At 41.2% G+C, this 21,071-nt stretch overlaps 3 protein-coding genes across 4 annotated transcripts; 2 read left to right on the forward strand and 1 right to left on the reverse strand.

Annotated features, from left to right (window-relative positions):
* Window positions 1-360: 360 nt before the first annotated feature.
* On the forward strand, window positions 361-7,159 carry dnajc2 (DnaJ (Hsp40) homolog, subfamily C, member 2). The gene is made up of 16 exons (XM_053344140.1): window positions 361-527; window positions 1,545-1,735; window positions 1,849-1,924; window positions 2,008-2,106; window positions 2,197-2,419; window positions 4,468-4,533; window positions 4,625-4,716; window positions 4,810-4,931; window positions 5,057-5,206; window positions 5,305-5,393; window positions 5,468-5,537; window positions 5,629-5,810; window positions 5,952-6,052; window positions 6,398-6,508; window positions 6,618-6,778; window positions 7,008-7,159. The coding sequence occupies exons 1-16, from the start codon at window positions 473-475 to the stop codon at window positions 7,068-7,070; spliced, it is 1,851 nt and encodes a 616-aa protein (XP_053200115.1). The 5' UTR covers window positions 361-472; the 3' UTR covers window positions 7,071-7,159.
* Window positions 7,107-12,733, reverse strand: pmpcb (peptidase, mitochondrial processing subunit beta). The gene is made up of 13 exons (XM_053344145.1): window positions 12,633-12,733; window positions 11,989-12,126; window positions 11,255-11,341; window positions 10,844-10,973; window positions 10,141-10,339; window positions 9,941-10,020; window positions 9,644-9,756; window positions 9,404-9,547; window positions 9,127-9,287; window positions 8,954-9,039; window positions 8,762-8,850; window positions 8,142-8,217; window positions 7,107-7,316 (listed from the first exon to the last, which is right to left on the reverse strand). The coding sequence occupies exons 1-13, from the start codon at window positions 12,717-12,719 to the stop codon at window positions 7,252-7,254; spliced, it is 1,455 nt and encodes a 484-aa protein (XP_053200120.1). The 5' UTR covers window positions 12,720-12,733; the 3' UTR covers window positions 7,107-7,251.
* Window positions 12,734-13,565: 832 nt separating this feature from the next.
* Window positions 13,566-15,532, forward strand: phax (phosphorylated adaptor for RNA export). Of its 2 annotated transcripts, none has more exons than XM_053344148.1 (2): window positions 13,566-13,656; window positions 13,888-15,532. In XM_053344148.1, exon 2 carries the CDS (start codon window positions 13,897-13,899, stop codon window positions 15,112-15,114), a length of 1,218 nt encoding a protein of 405 aa, XP_053200123.1. In that variant the 5' UTR covers window positions 13,566-13,656; window positions 13,888-13,896; the 3' UTR covers window positions 15,115-15,532. The 2 variants fall into 2 exon arrangements, with proteins under 2 accessions (XP_053200123.1, XP_053200124.1); XM_053344149.1 differs by having other exon boundaries at window positions 13,580-13,656; window positions 13,860-15,532.
* The last annotated feature ends 5,539 nt before the right edge of the window (window positions 15,533-21,071 follow it).

Genomic DNA, 21,071 nt, shown 5'->3' on the forward strand with positions numbered 1-21,071 from the left:
TTGTATTTTTAAAATTGATATAGGCGTGTTTTATGCTTAGAGGCACGCATTAAAATATATGTTTAAGTCGGAACTAAAGTATTGAGAAGCCATTGCAACACGGAGTGGTTAGTGTTCTCCATCGCGATATTTCATTTCCTAGGACGGTAAAATGTTGACACGCCCTACTCTGCTTCTGATTGGCTTATCTAGATATTCTAACCAATCGCACTCCTCATGCCTTAAACTAACCAACCGGACCCAATGAAGGGGGCGAATACTTAACCAATCAGAAGCAGAAGAGGGAGGGTCAAGACTTCGCCGTCCTAGGGAAAGAAAAAAATTCTGTTCCCGGTCTGGCACTTGTAAAGAGAGAGAGAGCACTAAGGCCCATGTGGTGTGTGAATGTGCGGGACTCTTACTTAAGCACTTTTGAAAAGCTTTCACTTGGTTGTTTCGGCACCTGGATGTTCGCGTAGCCCGTTTTGATAAGATGCTACTGGAAGCGCGGGACGGAGAGGAGACGGCGGTGTTTAAAGCCGTTGCCGGTAAGAGCAGGAGGAGGCCGGAGGGAAGCAGCTAGCTCAGCTACAGCACAGGGTTTCATGTTCAGACTAGCTCTCTGCTCCAAAGCAGACAGCAAGGAGTGAGCTAATATTAGCAGCTCACTTAAATGCTAGGAGACTGTCTTTATTTTCCATTATGAGTGTGCTGTGTAGTTGTAACGCTACGGCTTTTTTTTTTTTTTTTAATGTGTTGCATAATATGTTAAAGCTGCTGCCCACTCATGGCTTCACTTGCTGCACTGATTTATTAGCTCAGCACCGGCTTGTTGGCAGATAAATGAGAGTTAACACTTTCACTTGTGTGACATGTCAATCTTTAATATCAGACACTCATTATTTAGCTGTTATATAATGTAACAAACACCTGTTGTACCAGCTAATATAGTCAGGCCTGTCACGGCTCTCACTCAACACTAGAACACAGTTGTAATCCTCTGTTCTGTTAAAGGGAAAGTTCACCTTAAACTATAACATGCATACTCTTAATTTAACAGAGGTGAGATTTGGTGTTATATCAAGCAGGTAAAAACACTAGCATATATATATATACACATACACATACAGTGACTGGCCACTTTATTAGGTACACCTGTGCAATCTAATTCAATCCAATACAACAGCTTTGCTTTTAATTCTACTTTTTTCAAGTTTACACATGTCAGTATTTGTTAATATTGTCAAAAAACTGATGATGTATAGGCTTCATAAAAGTAAAATTATAGCAGAGCTGTTGTATTGGATTGAATTAGGTTGCACAGGTGTACCTAACAAAGAAGCCAGTGAGTGTATGTTCTATGATAGCAAATCATACAGGAAATATAATAGATTTGCATAAACATGTAAATCATGTAATTTGGGTGAACCTTTCCTTTTAACTTCTTAGTGTTTAGCATAGAGCGGAAATATAAGGGATCCTTAACAAATGTTTATATGTTTGTGTTAAAATAAGAACACGTATTGGCTGATATATGGTCATCAGTTTTCTGTTTCTCTCCTCAGCCTCTGTGCAGGTTCAGGTGGAACCAGTAGGACGTTGGTTTGAGGCCTTTGTGAGGAGAAGGAACAGGAATGCATCAGCCTCCTTCCAGGAGCTGGAGGAGGAGCAGGTGTCCTCCGAGGAGTCGGAAGATGAGGAGTTCCAGGTGGAGGAATACGCCATGCTCCGGACTCTCGACCCGAAAGACTGGAAGGTATGTGACTCAAAATCAAAGAAAGATTCCACATGAACACTCTTACATCCTGTCTAGTATTTCAATTGTGTGTCATCTTAATTTCACCTCTCTGTGTTGTTACTCTTTGTCAGAATCAAGATCATTACTCTGTCCTCGGTCTCCCCCACTTGAGGTACAAAGCCACTCAGAAACAGATCAAAGCTGCCCGTAAGTATGTTTCCTCTTCCTGCCATCAGTGAACACTTTCTTTACAGTCAGTTCACTCAAATTCTTCTGCCGTCTCTCACCAGACAAAGCCATTGTGTTGAAGCACCATCCTGACAAGAGGAAAGCTGCTGGAGAACAGATCGTAGAAGGAGACAATGACTACTTCACCTGTATAACTAAAGGTACATTACACCGCTGCTGGTTGGTATTAATGCTAGTATTATCACTGCTGGAGCCTCACGTTTCTCTGCTTTACATCTTTTGAACCGCAGCTATAGAAATGCTGTCAGACCCCGTGAAGAGGAGAGCGTTCGACAGTGTGGATCCCACCTTCGACAACTACGTGCCTTCTAAGAGCGAGGGCAAAGAAAACTTTTTTGAGGCGTTTTCTCCCGCTTTTGACAGGAATGCCAGATGGTCTTCCAAAAAGCACGTTCCCAAACTGGGAACCATGGAGTCCTCTTTCGAGGACGTGGATAATTTTTACTCTTTTTGGTAAGCTGTCTTGGAAAGAGGAAAACCACACTCTGGCTCCTTATGCATCATTCTTTTATATAGATGATATTTCGACTTTCCTGGAGATCAACAGTAATAGGACACAGGCACTGGTATGTTATGTAGGCCGCACCCTAGTAACACATCTAATGGTGAGAAAAACAATGGAGAGGTCACCAGGGACACAAAGGGTATAGATGAGGTGTTCAGGGAATATGATTCTTAATGGTTTACTTTCGAATGTGAGTCGAATAGTTCAGAAATAGAAGAGATCTTCATTGATTTAAAGCTATAAAGGAGCATGAAATAACAGTTTTAGAAGGTCCCATTTCAGTAAGTGAGATACATCAAGCCTTAAAGGAATCATCTACAGGAAACATCACCTGATGAAGATGGTTTTAGTGTTTTCATACTGCACTATGTCCTCTTCTCTCTAAACCAGGGATGTCCAACTATTCCATAAAGGGTTCATCATGTGGCTGCAGGTTTTCATTCCAAACAAGCAGGAGCTCACCAGACTTGATTCATGTAATCAACTGATCTCAGTCTTCAGACCGTTGATTGGTTGAATCGTGTGCTCTTAATTGGTTGGAACAAGAACCTGCAGGCACACGGCCCTTAATGGAATAGTTTGGGCATGCCTGATCTAAAGTATATGATGATGTAGGAGAACACCAGGATTTGCTCATATTTCACTATCTCTTGTAAGTTAATAATTGGTGTCCTCAATAATGATTAGAAAACGTTTGGCTTAAAGGTTACCCATGGTTGTTCCCTCTCTGATCCATCTAGACCAGACTTATCATCCAGTAACTGGAGACTGTACCACATTATGTATAAAGCTCTCTCTCTGTGGCTCAGCTGTAGCTTTGTCATTGGATGAAAGCTAGGGATAGAGTAGAACAGCTGTATCTATTCTCTGCACGGTCTAAGTTAGGCTTTGGTCCAAATATTATAAAATGGGTCAGATCATTATATATAAAGACCCATGTCTTGGTATTTTGGTGGTAATGGTATTTGTCTTACTCGCTCTACCTGCCAGTGTTGTCCAGTCTCACTGTTACTCTTAGTTTTAGCCTCAGAACCTCTTTACATGAACCAAATGTAACCACCAAACCAAAATAGGAGACTTAAAATCATATGATATGCAGATGACGTCATAGTATTATGAAGTAAACCTATACAGTCTGTTCTATCAGTGCTAAAGCTTATCAATACTTTCAGCACCTTTTTCTGGGTACAAAACCAACAGGACTAAATGTGGGGCCTTTTCTACTGACTTCGGTAATGCAGCATTCATGTGGAAACCTAATGGGATTTAATACTTTGGTATTCTAATCAAAGCCCCTATTTCCAAAATCTGTGAGCCCAATGCCCTGGGTTTATTGAGGAAGGTAAGAGGTGACATGAAGAGGTGGAAGAGGTGCTTAATATTAATATTCTACCCAAGATATCATATCTCATATCAGCCATACAACGTCCATCAAGTTGATTCAAGGAGTTCAAATAGTTGTTCTCGTCTTTTTGTGGCGTAATTAGAAATCTAAAATAAGTCTTTCAATGCCAAGATGTAATATTAATCATCTCATAGTGCCAGATATTCTATCGAGTTATTACATGGGGTAATGGGAACACTAATTTTAATAGGCAGTTGGGAAAGGCTGAAGGGAAGAATTATTGCTAATCTCAGCAACAAAGCAATTTTGCTGTCTTTTTGTGGTTTTATGCAAATCCTCCTGCAGGACTTTATAATCCAATTATGCATTTCTAAAGTTGCTAAATTAGTCTGTAAAAGGTTTAAAGTTACCATGAGAAGCTCTTAGAATACACCATTGAGTTGACTGTTAGATTCAAGCATATTCCAATGTAATCACCATCTTACAGTCACTTTAGGTCCATTTTTAAAGAGATCAGACCTTGATCTCTTTTTGTTTTAGTGGAAGGTCTTGAAGAGTATAAAAATGGTTGGTGTCACAACAGAATAAGAATATTTCTGTGTCGAAAATCAGTCAGAAGTAGAAGTTAAACTGTTATTTCTCCCGTTAAAGGTACAACTTTGATTCATGGAGGGAGTTCTCATACTTGGACGAAGAGGAGAAGGAAAAAGCTGAATGGTGAGCTTCTGATCCACACTCTTTTTTTTTAGGCTTTTGTGTTATGTTTTTTGAAGCATGACTGACTCGTTTTGTAACTGTCCCGCCACAGTCGAGACGAGAGGAGATGGATCGAAAAGCAGAACCGAGCCTCCAGAGCTCAGAGGAAGAAGGAGGAGATGAACAGAATACGAACACTAGTTGGTACAGAAGCTATGAGATATTTCACAAAAACCCTTAAGCGATATACGGTGCACATTACACACGCGATTGACGGATCATGTTGTTTGGTTGCAGATACGGCCTACAGCTGCGACCCCAGAATAAAGAAGTTTAAAGAAGAAGAGAAGGCGAGGAAGGAGTCTGAGAAGAAGGCGAAAGCTGAAGCTAAGAAGAGAGAGCAGGAGGAGAAGGAGAGAGTAAGTCTGTCACAATCACTCAATTTCTACATATTGAAACAGAATAAGACTTTTTTTCTGTAATTTTGAGTATGCAAATGTTGATCACTCAGTCATATGTGTGTGTGTGTGTGTGTTGGTTCCAGGCCCGGCAGGCTGAGCTGGACGCGGCTCGTCTGCTGAAAGAGAAGGAGGATGAGGAGGCCAGGCAGGCGGCACAGCAGGCCAAGAAGGAGAAGGAGATCCAGAAGAAGGCCATCAAGAAGGAGAGGCAGAAACTCAGGACTACCTGCAAGGTGAAACACACTCTGCTGGTCTCACACCTGTACACACACACCTGAGATCTATACCAACCACGCTGCTTCATTTCATATCATCTTGCATCATTTCACAGAACTGGAATTACTTTGCTGACGACGAAACGGACAGCGTGAAAATGATGGAGGAAGTAGAGAAGCTCTGCGATAGGCTGGAGCTTACAAGGTACAGCAGATCACATTTAGACCACATTCAATTTGGGGCCAGATGTTGGAGATTAATTGGTGTGTGTTTTCCAGCCTGCAGTCACTGAATGAAATCCTGGCCTCAGGCTCAAAAGAGGACAGCAAGGTAGCAGTGGAGAAGCAGGTAAGAAAGAGCATAACACTTTGTTTTCTTGTGATAATCCTCAAATATCTCTTAAGTCCTCACGTGTACAAACATCTGTCCCTGTGTTCAGGTGCAGGAGGTGAACGCCCAGCTGCAGAGGGAGCGAGACGCCGAGGTTCAGGCCCGGCAGGCGGCCCGCAGCGGCGAGCAGGCCAGCGGAGGAGGAGGGGGCACGGGTAAGGGCTGGAACGAGGAAGACCTGCAGCTGCTCATCAAAGCTGTCAACCTGTTCCCCGCCGGAACCAACGCCAGGTAGAGGATCAGATACGTTGGGTTATTTGTAGGTGGTTTTATGGGCCAAATATAGCTTGTGATCATCTTTGTAAGAGCAGAGGTTTTATAGTGCAGTATCATTTAAACTGATGATGCTCATTGTTTTTTTTTTTCATCCAGATGGGAAGTTATCGCCAACTATATGAACTTGCACTCCACCAGCGGCATGAAGAGGACTGCCAAAGACGTCATCAACAAAGCCAAGAATCTACAACGGCTAGGTACGCTCACATACGAGAGAAATAAGATGAAATAGAAGAGTTGATTTCAGACTTTTAAATGTCATAGAAATATCTTCTCTTGAGTTATATTGGGAATACTTCCATATAGTATACAGTACCAGTCAAAGGTTTGGACGCACTTTCTAATTCAAGGGAAAGGAAAAGACTGTCCAAACCTTTGAGTCATACTGAATACATAGTGTAAGAACAAACTGACCAAAGATGGAGGATGTAAACATTTGACTGTATTATAAAGTAAATTTCAAGCTGCTCTAACAGTATAAGCATTTAAATTGAATATAGGTGTATGTACCATCATTGATTGTCCTACTGTCGTCTCCTCAGATCCTGTACAGAAAGATGAGATTAACAGAAAAGCCTTTGAGAAGTTCAAGAAGGAACACTCTTCAGTAGCACCAACCATAGACAACGCTGTGCCCTCTGAGAGGTTTGACGGTGAGTGTCTATTTAACTGTGTGAAAGACTACTACTAGAGAACTTTGTCAGAAACCAGGCTAATCAGTATCCACAATGTAACCATGACCCACTGTGTGTCATATCTCAGGCGCTGGTGGTGAAAGTAACGCTGCCCCCTGGACCACAGAGGAACAGAAACTTCTGGAACAAGCCCTCAAGACCTATCCAGTCAGCACACCTGAGCGGTGGGAGAAGATTGCTTCCGCTGTGCCCGGACGAAACAAAAAAGACTGTATGAAGAGGTACAAGGTAAGAAAATACAGTGGTCTGTTAAACCAGGTAACAGTAGTGTTTACACTATATTAGGTCCACATTGAGTCAACTTTATGATCATTTTGTAGGTTGGGTTACTGTTGACATTTCTTATCTTGATACTGAAGTGTTTCTTATATTTTGTCCACCCCATTTATATCAGTGAGGGTAAATAAAATCTAGTATAAAGCAGTGTCTAACATGTCTTCTTGTGTTTCTCTGACAGGAACTGGTGGAGATGGTTAAAGCCAAGAAAGCAGCACAGGAGGCAACCAAGAGTAAAAAATGACAAGAACCACAAAAGACAATAGTATCCGTGTTATTTTAACATTATTGTGTTGGTCTTTATTTTATAATAAAAAAAATTAAAGGAGGAAAAAATACTACAGACAATAGTTAAATAGTGACTTTGTGTTTGTGTGCTGTACAGTTGATGGGTGACGTGTCTTCACAGGGTTAAGGGGTTCAGCTCAGGTTCTCATCCAGAACATTCCGCTGCGGATCTGGTTGTAGTCTGGCAGCTGTTCAATTGGACCTGAGACACAAAACAAAGTGTTTTAATGCCGCTGAAACTTTCTTTTAGGCCACTGGTTCTATCAGATATAACACTGGACTTAAAATAACTGCTGGGGAACACAGTGTTCTCGCCAAAAATAGTTCCAACAAGGCAACAAACATGAACAGTTAGTTTTAAACAAACTCAGACTGGACAAACTTATTTGGAACGAGAAAACAAAGGAGAACCATTATGAAACGTCATTCTACAGACTTCCTGGCTAAACTATCAGCTTACAGTGTTCAACCCATCAAACTGTCTCAGTGCTTGTTTGTTGCTCTGTTGATCCTGTTTTTGGAACTATATTCTGAATCTTAAGTATATTGGTGATTGGTAATTTAATCATAACTGATGGATTTGTAACAAACTGTAGTTTGATTTAAATCCATTCAGAGCAACTGCTACCAATTAGTACCTTACATATGGTATCTGAATACTTGCTGAATTAGGCTATAAGATATATGAGAAGGAAAGAAAACCCTAACCCAAAAATTATTTTGACATTATATAGCCAGGAGGACACATTAAAGCTACACTTTGAGAAAAATGCAGCATAAAAAATGGAAGCCGAGGATTTTGTCCCCTAAACTGTCTTAAAACAATATTTCCTGTCTTCCTCTGTGTAGTTAACTGAATCGATCACCTTTTAAAATTCCTAAATACTGACTCAACAAAAAGGTTTCTTCTTGCTGCTCACATGTCGCATTTACAGTGTAGCTTGAGCTTTCATGAGTTCAGAGACAAACACTACATATGAGGTAGAACACAAAATACTCTAAATCCATTACAAACATGTTAACATACCAACAGCAGCGATGGCAGGAGCTTTGTTGTAGATATATTTGGCGCACACATCCTTAATGGTGGCAGCATCTATGGCCTATCGGAGGGCAGATACAACATTTAGAAAACATTAGACACAAAAAACTGTTTGTAACATCTCCCACAGTCAGAGTCTTGAGTTTCTATTTAATTGTAGCGAGCAAAGTCAAACTTAAGGGTTAGGGTTGAATAAAACAGCACATTTACAACTTGTGTGATATTTCCCATTGAAAGAAAACAGTGAGGATAATTACTAATGAATTACTTGAACATGGGTGGTAATTTTAGGTTATTTGTGTGTAACGGTGCAGCAAGTTCACCACCATTAAAGGCTAATGCCACCTTTTTTCTATTCCAATGGAGGAAATGCATTCTGATGTTCAGTCAAAGCTGATATGAAGTGTTGAACACATCAGATGGACATGACATGAAATCTGTTACATTGTAATTGTATTAAGAAGTGTTTATGATGTACATGTGAGGATTTATTTAAAACAGACTCTTAATATTATAAACCTATACTTTTGGCAAAATGAATAGTCTCCTTTCTAGCCTTTTCAACGAGCCTGTATAGTGGCTGAAATTTGACTGTGTCCACTCACGTCTATTCTGGACTCCAGCTCATGCAGAGGGATCCTGCGGCTGTAGCACAACATCTGTCTGCCGATGTCCTCGCAGATAGGGGTGGATCCTAGAGAGAGGGTTAGGAGAGAAATAAAACAGGATGATGTTAGGAGCTTCTCCGCCTCTATGATCATCGCTTGCTGTCTGATGTGATGTGACGTCGCCTTTACCATCAAGATGCAGGAGCATGTTGGTCTTGAGCAGATTTTTGGCACGGGCCACCTCGCTCTCCGTCACGCTCGTGCAAAGAGACATCCTGACAAAAAGCAAATGAGGTTTAAACTTAGAAATGTCTCTACTGAATCTCATTTTCATGTCAGCATGTGTGTGTCTGTGAGCTCACCATTCCATCTGAGTGAAGTGCATCATTTCATTGATGGTGCCAGGCTCACACACCATGTAGAGCCCCCACAGGCCCGTGTCTGTGTAACAGGTGTTGAAGGACTGAAAGCTGTGGCACAGGTTCCCCTGACAGGCCATCTGAGCCAGCTTACTGGACAGATTCTGGGTTTTACAAAAGGACACGAACACAGCAGAGACATAAGAAAACTCAATAGAAGCTCTTAAAGTCATGGTGTGCAAAGGTACCAATTAAAATGTGTAAGTTCTTGAATGCTCACCACTCCTCCGCCAAACGAGCGGTCCCAGTTTCCAATCAGCGTGTTTGCCACCATGAGAGGGATGGTGTCCGGGTGCGACCACCCTACCGCTTCCACTGCGATGGCGATGTGAGCCAGGGGCATCTTGTCATCACGCACACGGATCTGACGAGAGGCAGGTACAACAGTGTCAGTGCTTCTTTTTGTGTATTTATTGTGTGGCTTTATGTGATGTAGCTAGACTGAAAACAACCTTCTTACCTCACTTCCTGTGAAGTGGCATGGGGGAAGTGCGGGGGCCTCGCCCTCGTATCTACCGGGAAGCTTTCCGAAGTGATACTTGGCCAAATCGATGAGCTCATCTTGAGAAACTCCTGATTTTAAACAGATCACAGAATATCCTGAACGTTAGAACTACCTGAAACTGGTTCTAAACTAACAATAATGATGTCAGTTTGACCATGGTGCCTATTGTCCATCATTTTACAGGTTCATATTAAAGTGAGCAACATATTAACCCATATAAAACAAACTAGTGAGTAGATGAAGAGCTCTGACCTCCAGCAGCAGCCAACACTATCCTGGGTCCTTTGTAGTGAGTGGTGATGTACTCCACCAGGTCTCCTCTGTTAATGGTCCTGCAATCAACCAAACACACAGCCGACTCACACCTGGAACATTTCTTAAACATCTGGTAGTCTGGTCTTTTTGGACTCAGCAGAAAAGAGAACAGAAGGCCAGACTTTTGTGTGTCTTACTTGATGTTTTCGGTCGGGCCCAGGATGGTCCTGCCCAGCGCTGTGGACTGGTACGCGGTAGCGTGCAGGTAGTCGAACACCACTTCCTGCAGGTTGGTCTCCACTTCCTGCATCTCTCTGAGGATCACCCCTCGCTCCCTCTCGATCTCGGCCTCGCCCAGCATGCTGTTCTGGATGATGTCGGCCAGGATCTCCACGGCTAGGAGGGACGAATGTGTGTATTTTTGAATTAATTATATCTGCCTCTGATGTGTGCAGTGTTACTTTCTGTTCTTACTTTCCCTCAACTTACATCTACTTCAGTGAGTGACTGCCTACATTTCCCAGAATGCCATTTGACAATGACAATGTTAGTGGTGAGTGAAAGCCTTCAAGATTGACCAATTTAAATCTTTAAACCCTTGAAGAGCATTTAAATACGTATATGAGAAGTAATATCAATAAAATATATTAACAAAGTTTAAATGACATCACTGATGCACTTCTTTTTTTTTCACGATAAAAATCCACAAATGAGATAGAGAACGAATGGTATCTATCACCCAACTCCCTAGCCAGCCTTTTTTTTCCCCCCTCCTCAGATCTACACTGATCTCATAGTTGACCTCTACTGCACTGCATCCTGGTCTATTAACAGACCCGTCACTATGGTCTTCCCTAAGTCTCAGTATGGGCTTGTTCAGCTCCTCTGACCAGGTCGTACCTCGTGGAAGATCCTTAGAGAAAGCTTTGGCGTAGTACACAGTCTGCTCCCGGGATGTGTAGGCGTTCAGGTGAGCCCCCATGTTCTCAATCTCCAACTCCAGGTCCAGCTGGGAGCGCTTCCTGGTACCCTGTCACACACACACACACACACACACACACACACACACACACACACACACACACACAGACAACAAACCTCTGAATATGCTTTATAATGTAAGAACAACAATACACACACTGTTGTTATTTGTTTCCCTGATCATGTATGTTATATTTATTACTTTAATCATGTCGCCCTACAGATGTACACTGTTCCCATGTGCTTCTAGCAGGTTTTACAAATACGTTTTAATTAATTTAATGCATATGTGCAAATAAGTAACATTAAAAACTGCTGTTGTCATCTCACCTTAAATGCCATATGTTCCAGAAAATGTGCTGTGCCATTATTTCTCTGGTTCTCATAGCGACTGCCGGCGTCTATCCAGAGGCCCACCTGGAACAAGTCAGTCATGAATATCAACAGGATACCACAGGTTCACACACACACTCTGCTGCAGCTGTGACAGCACTTGACACAACCTAGTTTGGTATTTCTGTTCTACACTTTTAACTCTGATACAGCAGCAATAAGACAAAATGGCTACAATTTCAATATAAACACCTAAAATTGGCTGTATTCAGACCAATATATCAGTCAGCCGATATTATCAGTCAATAATACAAATATAATCAGTATAGCATATGTTTTCCGATATGCACCAATATTTTTTTTTAAAGTTTTATAGGCAGCATTTTATGTATATTTGATTAATCAGTTGACTTAATTCAAGTTTAACATATGCGTACATGTATTTTTTTGTTGTATGTGTTTTATTTATATAAATGTATAATGATTAAATTCCCAGCTGCTACCGAGTAGTAAATTATCCAGCCACCATTTCTCAAGTATTTGATAACCACAAAAATTTGCGTTTTATGTAAATATTCTGTATATATAGATCAATATGGGATTTTTTTAACTCCCAAAATCCAGTATCAGTGGGGCCCTAATTATGCATGTATATCGTTTTGCCTGTATGATTTAGATTTTTATAGTCCATACAAAAGTAGCTGGACTATACAAACTACACTTTAACTTACAGTGCATGTGGGGAGCCCGGAGTCCTCAGAGGCCACACGGAGCCCATTTTCTAAGGAGGTCAATTTGGTTTCAGGAACGTTTATGGCCACCTGGTGAGCAGCCTGAGTTGCCCAGAGTCTGTGCTGTCCGGCTGTAAGCTGCAGGAGGAGAGAGACACAGAGAGAGTCAAGTCACCATCACTTAATTGACTTACATTAATTTCCTGGAGACTTATCCCATCTATAACCACCACATGCCTAACCTTAACCCTTAACACTTACTGTTACCTTAACTTAAGACCAAGTCTTCACCTTAAAATGAATTATTTACGTCAAGGATTTGCTATATGTCCCCATAAAGTAGACGAGTCCCCATAAAGTAGACGAGTCCCCACAACATGACCGTGTAGCCTTACATCCCCACTACATTACACACACACACACACACACACACACACACACACACACACACACACACACACACACACACACACACACACACACACACACACACACACACACACACACACACACACAGTCACAGTCACGGTGACATAGCAAACACACACAGCCATGCCGACAGGTTTCTCCCGGTCATACAACACACTGACAGCCGCTGACGACGCGTTATGTCGGATAAATGTGAGTAAACACGTTTTTCTTACCCTGCTAAAAGAGTTAGTCTTCAGTAACTGTCTCTGTAGGAGATATCTCCCAGCAGATGTGAGGCGCTGTAACGACCCAGCAGCCATATTGTTTATGTCACCCTGCGCAAGTGCAGTGTTTCACTTACGCAATGAATACGTAACATCCGCCGGGGAAAGCGGATGTCGATGGTTTTCAAAGTAATGTTGATTGTCTTCTTGCAATTCAGATTGAGAAACAATTTGCTTTTTTCCATTCAAATGTGTTGTATGTGAAAAACATTAAACATATGAAAATGCAAATGTGTAGGCCTACTAATGTACAGACTGGTGTATTTTGTATTCAATGGTTTGGATAACAATATATAAGCTGCTGACCATACTCGGTAAAGTCACATCGAAAATCTAATGGTTTGGCTCCAAACCTGTTTTCATTGGTCTATTGCTGAACTCAAATGTATGGCTACTTAATCAAAGATGTGAAGGACAAAAAAGCTATGAAGATTTTCAGTATTTAAAGGAAGAATATTTTATTTTAACTCTTAAATGCCTTACAATGCACAGTCTTCTAGCTTGTCAGAAGACTCCTTAAAACCGTTCAAAAGACATGGAGATTAAAAGTAGTCATGGAAATATAAACAGAAGTTATTATGGAAAAGGAAAAGGCTGAAATAATAATGGATGTGGAAACCTAAAAGGTATATTTACATTTTACATATTACTCAGCGCACTGTGTTACATATTCTTCACAAAATACTTCAATACAAGATACTCACATAAGAAAACATTTAGCTTAATTTAGAAATGAACTTATTTGATTCTTTAAAAGCAAGTGTGCAGCATAATGATCTACATCTTGATATAATAATTGCGCTGTAATCATTTCACATGAAGGACGTGTTCCAGTTTCTTGACACAGTTATGCTTTTATTTTGACAGGGTCTGACAGTTGTGGCGGAAGTGTGGCTCTAGCCTAGCGCGAATTTTTCTTCATTCGGTCCCAATTTAAGACTGCTGATTGTCAACCTCAACGCGGCAACTCACTGTGAGTGTAAGAGCAAAACAAAGCTAAATTCTAATGTAATGCAGAGCTGAGAGTCTGTGTGTGTTAGCCGTGAGGCAGCTGCTGTATTATAAGTGTATAAGTTCTGTGTTGTCGTTAGCAGCTAGCTAATAGTGTAACGTTAAAGTTAGTAACTGCAGCAAATTAGTGGCCTAAACTTTACGTTAGCTTATGTATTAAAACAGCAACTATTCTCTTTGGTGTGGCTTCCAGGCGAGAAAAATGGCGGGTGGCGGAGGAGTCATGGATAGTGATCTGGAAGATGGAGAGATCTCCGGCTCTGGGTCTGATTCAGAGATGAGGACCACCGGCGCAGCGGCACAAGCTCGACCCCAGGCTCCTCCAGCGTTCAGCGGCCACTCCTTCCAGAACAGAGCCGCCGCACAGCCCTCTGCAGCCGCCTACCGCAGCATGACGGCGGACTCCAGTGGCAGCGACGCGGCCTCTTCAGACGAGGAGTCTTCTGTTTGGCGCCGAAAGCGTCAGAAAGTCACCAACGCTCCTCAGGTGCCTGCATGCATTGCACGGCCAGGGCCGACCCGCATGCAGGACCCTGGGGTGCTGGCAAACCGCAAGGTAAACAACATCTGGGGCTCTGTGGTGCAGGAGCAGTGCCAGGATGCTATAACTGCAGAGCTGGGCATATTTGGCATGGAGGGTGAAGTCAGCACGTCCAGCAGAAATGTGGAGACTTATAACTACGTCTTGGCCCGTAAGATAATGGAAAAAGAGAGGGAGCTGGAGAAGCTGTCGAAGGATGATGGAGAAGTGAACATGCTGGACACCCAGCTAGAGGAGTACATGAAGGGGCGGGGGTCAGAGGACAGGGCGGATGACAATGCTAAGAGGAAGAGGTCAGCTAAAGAGAGACTGGGCCCCCGAGCTGAGATGGACATCAAGGGTCGATACGAGATCACAGAGGATGACCCTGATGAAAAGGTGGTGGATGAAATTGCACACAGACTGCAAGAGCCTAAGGTAGACCTGATACAGCGTGTCGTTAATGTTGTCGGGAAGAAAAAAGCCATAGAACTGCTGGGAGAGACTGCCACACTGGAGGAAAGCGGCGGTGTGTACACCATGGACGGCAGCAGGCGACGGACACCCGGTGGAGTGTATCTCAACCTGCTGAAGAACACGCCCAGCATCACCAAGGCTCAGATCAGGGAGATTTTCTTTGACGAAACGCAAAAAGAGTGCAAGAACAAGAAGGCCGCCCAGAAGAGGAGGCGGCACGTCGTGGCTAAGAAGATGAAGCAGGCCATAGGTACACTGAACCTGCAGGAGCATGACGATGTTTCTAGGGAGACCTTTGCTAGCGACACCAACGAGGCCTTGGAGTCACTGGAGGAGGCTGCAGAAGAGGGCCAGGAGGAGTCTGCTGTGGGCATAGAGGAGACAGCGGTGGTCTACAACTCTGCAGACCTGGAGGTCTTTTGAGGGCTGACTGCTCTCTGAACAATGGAAAAATAGAAATCAAACATTGAAAGCACTGTCTAAGTAATGTCTCTGCTGAATACAGAATCACGCCTTTTTTGTTGTTGTTTTCTTTACCCTAATGATAAAACAATAATTGTGTTAACAAAAATATTGTTTTTGGTTCATACAGCCTGGTTTTGTAGGTTTTAGCACATGTAAACACACTAAGACTTACTGAGAGTTAGTTTCTGTTGTGATATAAATGGTGTTTGCCTTGAAGTCAAATTCTGATCTGTTTGCAAATGTTGCTGCACGATAAGGTAAAAATGAAGCACTCTTGATTTTCAGTTTCTTTGTTATACTTTTCATAATGAGATCATGCAGGCTTGATTTGTGAAATAAATGTGTGTAACTGTATCTGGGATATTAATTAAGGTGTTTCAGGTAAAAAAAAATATAAAAAAATAAATAATAAAAAGATAAGTGGTTGTCACACTGGTTTTTCAATGTTCCCCATTACGAAAAAAGGTATAAAAAAGGTACCAGCAGAAAACCTGAAAATACAGTAGTTTGGGTAACCTTTATGTTGCAGTTTGTCCACTAGATGGCAGGCAAACACTTTCCCACTAGGACAGAGTTTACTATGTGATCAACTTTATCCCATGCACTTAAATACAATGATACACTTAGTATGAGTAGTTGAATAATATATTAGAAATAAATACTGTATTCCAGAAGAAGCATGTGCAAACCTAATATACAAATGTGCGTTGTAATATCAAACATAGACTGTCCTAATCATAACCTTACATAAGTTATAGCTGTTAAAAAAGAAAAAAGTTAAATTAAGTTTATAGATAGCAGTATGACATGAGAAATACATTTGAATGAGAATGCTGTGAACTTCAACTTATTCTCTTTCTAGCTCTGTTTTGGTCTCAACCAACCTCTGAGAGAATAGCTCGTAGGTAAGACGTTAGGATGAAATTTAAGTTTTTTGCTGAAAACAACTGCCTGCTGCTTCTAAAAGCAGGGTTGATAAGTGTTTAGTGAGCTGAAAAACTAATACCATGAGCTAAAAGATGTGTCTTTAATGTTCCATGTACAACTTAAAAGATAGCATCTAATAAGTCATAATTGCCAACTGATCTTAAAATAGAAAGCAGCATAATATATCATTGTTGGCAGCAGATAATGTACTGGTGATGAGATGATAACAGACACAGTGTCCTGGTTTCTCTGCATAATCCATGGACCAAACAAATGGTCCCCATTAAGACTGGGACATGGATACTGAAAAGAAAGTTGCAAACAATCTTTTTATTTATTTACATTTAACTTTTTAAATTCCATCCAACTTCAAGGCCTCACAATCTAGACAAATGAAACCAAAATGTATGCCTACAGAGATAAAACTTGAGGTAAGTGAGAATATTAAGAATAGTTTGTGTAATTTTGGTGAACCAACTTTCAAACATTGGACAGAAAAGACTAAAGCCAAACTGATGTGTGAGACATCAAGTGCACAAACTAACTCATGAGGCTTCTTTCAGCATTATACAGTGTGTCTACTACCCAGACACACCTACATTGATCAAACGCATCAATTCCTAATGGGATTTGGTTACTATTACAACCCCAGTTACACTAATCAGTCAAACCTGAAGCAGCAGTGTCTTGTTCAAGAAAGATGCCCTCCTAGATAGCAGACGGAGGCATCACAGTCTGCTTCTTCTCCATCTTTTTCAAATTCTGTTTTTTCCATACACCACAAGAGGATGGCAGCAAAGGCCTGATTATGGTAGCAACAGTGGCATCCTTTCATGAGGCAGAGACACAAATATGGGTTGAATGTATTTTCCTTGAGGGAATTCTGAAACATGGGACCAGTGTTCAGTGTTCATCTAGAAAGGTCTGAAGTTGGAAAATGAGTGTTTTCTCTGAAATATTCATTAATGTCACTTCAATCACAGCGTAGAAACACAAAAACATGAAAAAGCTTAATGAGCCATGTTTTTATAAGCAAGACATTTTGGTAACGCTATTTTACAGGTTTGCGCTTTCCCAATATATTTTTTATATGTGTTATATGTCATTTTGTAAGACACAGTTTCTTATTTTAGCAGGTTGAGTTAAAAAGCAGATATCCAGAGGCAATTTTCTTGAAATGTTTTATTTTTCATTATTTTATTTCTATTATAAAGTTTATTCTTCATACTTGTTGAGTTGTACACTTGACTGTAGACAAACTACACTTAAAAAAAAAAAAGTTCAACTGACCTACTGTACATTGGCTAAAAGATAACACAAGTTTAGCAATTTACTGGAATTGGTTATGGTAAGTGTAGCCAACCAGCCACCTGCTGTCTCTATTTTACCTGTAATTAGCTCCAAATTACATTGTTATTAAAGGTAATTATCTAGAAAATGATAACAAATTTATACAATAAAATAAAACATTACTAAATCTTAGCAACACTGGCATTATCACATTTTAAAGTTCCAAACAAACAATTGCTTATTAACACCTCCTGCAGATAGAAACATTAGCATTCTAATGCAAATGATCTGGTATCTCGATGAATGTAAACCCAATAATCTATTTCTAGCTCTGTTTTGGTCTCAACCAACCCCTGAGAGAACAGCTCGTAGGTAATTTTTTCGTGAAACGTGACGTTAGGATGAAATTTAAGTTTTTGCTGAAAACAACTGCCTGCTGTTTCTAAAAGCAGGGTTGATAAGAGTGGTTAGTGAGCTGAAAAACTGAAACAATGAGCTAAATGAGACCAAAAAGGACAATAGTGTTTTTATGATAATGTGCCTGGAACCTTTCACATCACATAGCCCTGATCCTTTAATATGAACACATTGATTAGTGCAAATGTAATGTTCCATGTACAACTTAAAAGATAGCGTCTAATAAGTCATAATTGCCTTACAAATCGATATTTTTTTACTTGAGCTAAATAGACCTCAGTAAACAAATGGCCCCCTGCTAAAGCAGTCACATGTAAATCAAAGCGAAAGTATACAGTCGCCCCACACAGCTCCGGGGAAGAGTGAAAGCCTTTAATGGTGGCAGTGGATTTGTCAGCTGAAGCGCCTTGTAAATGATCATTATCTCTGCTTATGGCTGCCACATGAAAGGCCCAGCGTTCTGGCAGAAATACGTTTGATAATCCCACCACTTATGGCTGTTTTCATATTTGCTGGCGGTTACGTCCCCTCTGATAAGCTGTCACTGTGCACATCGTGATTCCATGCGGCAATTAGGCAAGCTGATTTAGGTTCGCAAAAGGTGCGGGAATCAGTTTTAAGGGTTGAGTTTTACTGTCTGTTCATCCACTCATGTGCAGGGTTTAATGCACGTGTTACCATTAAAGAAGAAGGGAGTTCACCGTTCATAAAATGGCAAACAGACTTGTATTATTTGGTTAATGGTCAAGGTGATAAATGCAGGATCATCAAAGACATGTTTGAGTTGCAGGAGGTTACTGATGTTCTGCCTTGTCTTATTCATGTGGAATTGTTACATGCAGTCTCTGGTCTCAGGACCTCTGTATCTGTCACCTGGCAACGAACTTGTTGCCTGGATACAACACGCTGTTTCTTATTTCCATTGGATCAAACAGGACCAGGGTTGAAAGACTTGTATCTTTGGACAGGGGGAAGAGGGGGGAGAGGTGCTTGAATGATGTCAGCATTCAGAGAGGTTGTCAACAAATATCACCACTGCAAATAAAATGACCATGTGGTCTTTTAGTGTGTCATTATTTTGACAGACACCACATCTCTTTGAGCATCTGTCTGTCCGAGATCTATCCATGATCATCAAGCTGTGTCATGGCTCATCAGAGAGAGCTGTTCAAAGACTTTTTTCCCCTCCCTCTAATGATCACACAAGCAGAAGGGAAATGCAATCTAAGTTTATCGGTGCACCCCTGCTGAACCATCAGAGCTAATCTTGGAGACGTTGACAGAGAGGCAAGAGGCAAGAACGCCACCACAATTAGGCGACGGATACGAGCTCGGGCAGGGACAAGTTGCCATTTTCGATGTATCTTTGTGGCCTAGTCACATGTGCAGTCTGAGCTGGTGCAAATGGTCAGGAGGATAGCAGTAAAGGTGAGTTGGATAACATAATCAGAGAACTATTAAAGGATAATTACCATTTTTTGCAACCTGGACCTTATTTCTAGCATAAAATACGACCATTTACTCACCCAGACAACTTTGGTGTCATTTGGAGTCGTTCACATCCAGATGTGTATCTCCTGGCCTCACATGCCACCACGGGCTCAGAGGGGAATAGCACTAACGTATCATAACAAAATGTTATAGTTTTGCGGCAGATAATGTGTTATATAGAGGCTGTGCTTCGGTGCCCCGTGTACTCGGATTATACAGATATACGCGGCGCTCCACTGGAGCTAATTTTATCCGAACAACTCCAAATGACACCAAAGTTATCTGTGTGAGTAAATGGTCGTATTTTATGCTAGAAATCAGGTCCAGGTTGTAAAAAACGGTAATTATCCTTTAAGAATAGGCGGTGACTCATCATTTTCACTGAAACAAAGGTGACCCAGTTGGGAGGAGAAAAGAGACGATGGATCACGTTCATGAGGCGGTTTTGGCTCTGGGGATGACTGTGTCAATATAGACCAGAGACACTCTCATGTTCCTCTCATTGTTATTGAGGAACATTTTGCTCAAGGCTGATGCATAATTAAACTCCTTATTAAAGTTTTCCATCAGCAGCAATGTTGGCTCAACTGCCCATCGACCAAAAGGGACACTTATACCATACCTAAAATGCTTACCTCACCATGGATGAGGAAGAACTGATCATTTATTTAAGTTTGGCTATAGAGGAAGCCACCAGGATTTTAGGCCTTGATGGCACATGGTCATAAACCTTTTCTTTAACATAGCTGGTTGTAAAGGAAGATTCGAGGTCTGCATTTTTTATGTTGAGTCTCCAACTGCTGGATGGGAAAATCAATAATAAACACTCAACTGCTGGTGCAGTGAGCCTGAGTTGGTATATTCTATCATTTCTTGAGGCAATTCTGATGATTTCTGATTGAAGGAATTTGACTCATAAACTATAAATAACAGGATGTTACATTTAGGATCCAAAAAAGCCCAGAGATCTGTTTTGTGATTTTAGTAAACTGATTGCATGTTTACCAGTCTGTGCTGTTTGAGAGAGATTTTTGAGCTCACACTTTGAGTTATGAGTTCTAACTTCAACCATCAACAGTTTATTCTGGACAAAAAGGCTGGGCTTGTGAGTCTCACTTAATTGGAGTTAATTGGAGACTGATGTAGATGTGATTTTTCTATAAAGATCTTATAAAGGTCCAGCGCTTCTTTAACCTGCCTGTTTAAAGCAAGATTGTGTAACATTTGCTGAACAGAGGCCACTGTGGCCACAAGTGACAAATAAGAGATAATAAATGCTAGAACACAGTGGCACACCTGGAGAAGAGTCAAGTCAGTGAATCGCACCAGTAACACCCAGTATACTATAATATACACTACTATAAGCTTCTGCATACCAGATCTATAGCAAAACCTCTCTATGTAGTGAATAAAAAATGGTGTTTTATTGCTAAACGTTTCACTTGTAAGTGGAACAAAGTGTTATTTCTTCTTTCAAGAGTTACATAATCTCACTTTCAGACATGTTATGTTATAGGTGTCCATTAAAGGTGTAGTAAACGATAATAATCCAATAAATTTTTTGTCAAAATCACAGAATCTCTCCCCACTATCCGCTAGCTGTCCCTTCTACGTGCGCGCTGAAAAAAAAGTCTGGTTTCAGTACACAGCCTTGGCTCTGAGATTCAGCAGATAAACATTTGGCTCGGAGCGAGCCAACACAACAATGCTCATGTGTGTTCATGGTTAGACTGGGTCGGACAGATGGGGGGAGGGGGGGTTACGTAGTGGGAGCGAGACAATAGTATGTC

The sequence above is a fragment of the Scomber japonicus genome, chromosome 23 (assembly GCF_027409825.1).
Source record: "Scomber japonicus isolate fScoJap1 chromosome 23, fScoJap1.pri, whole genome shotgun sequence".
NCBI classification, from domain to species: Eukaryota; Metazoa; Chordata; class Actinopteri; order Scombriformes; family Scombridae; genus Scomber; species Scomber japonicus.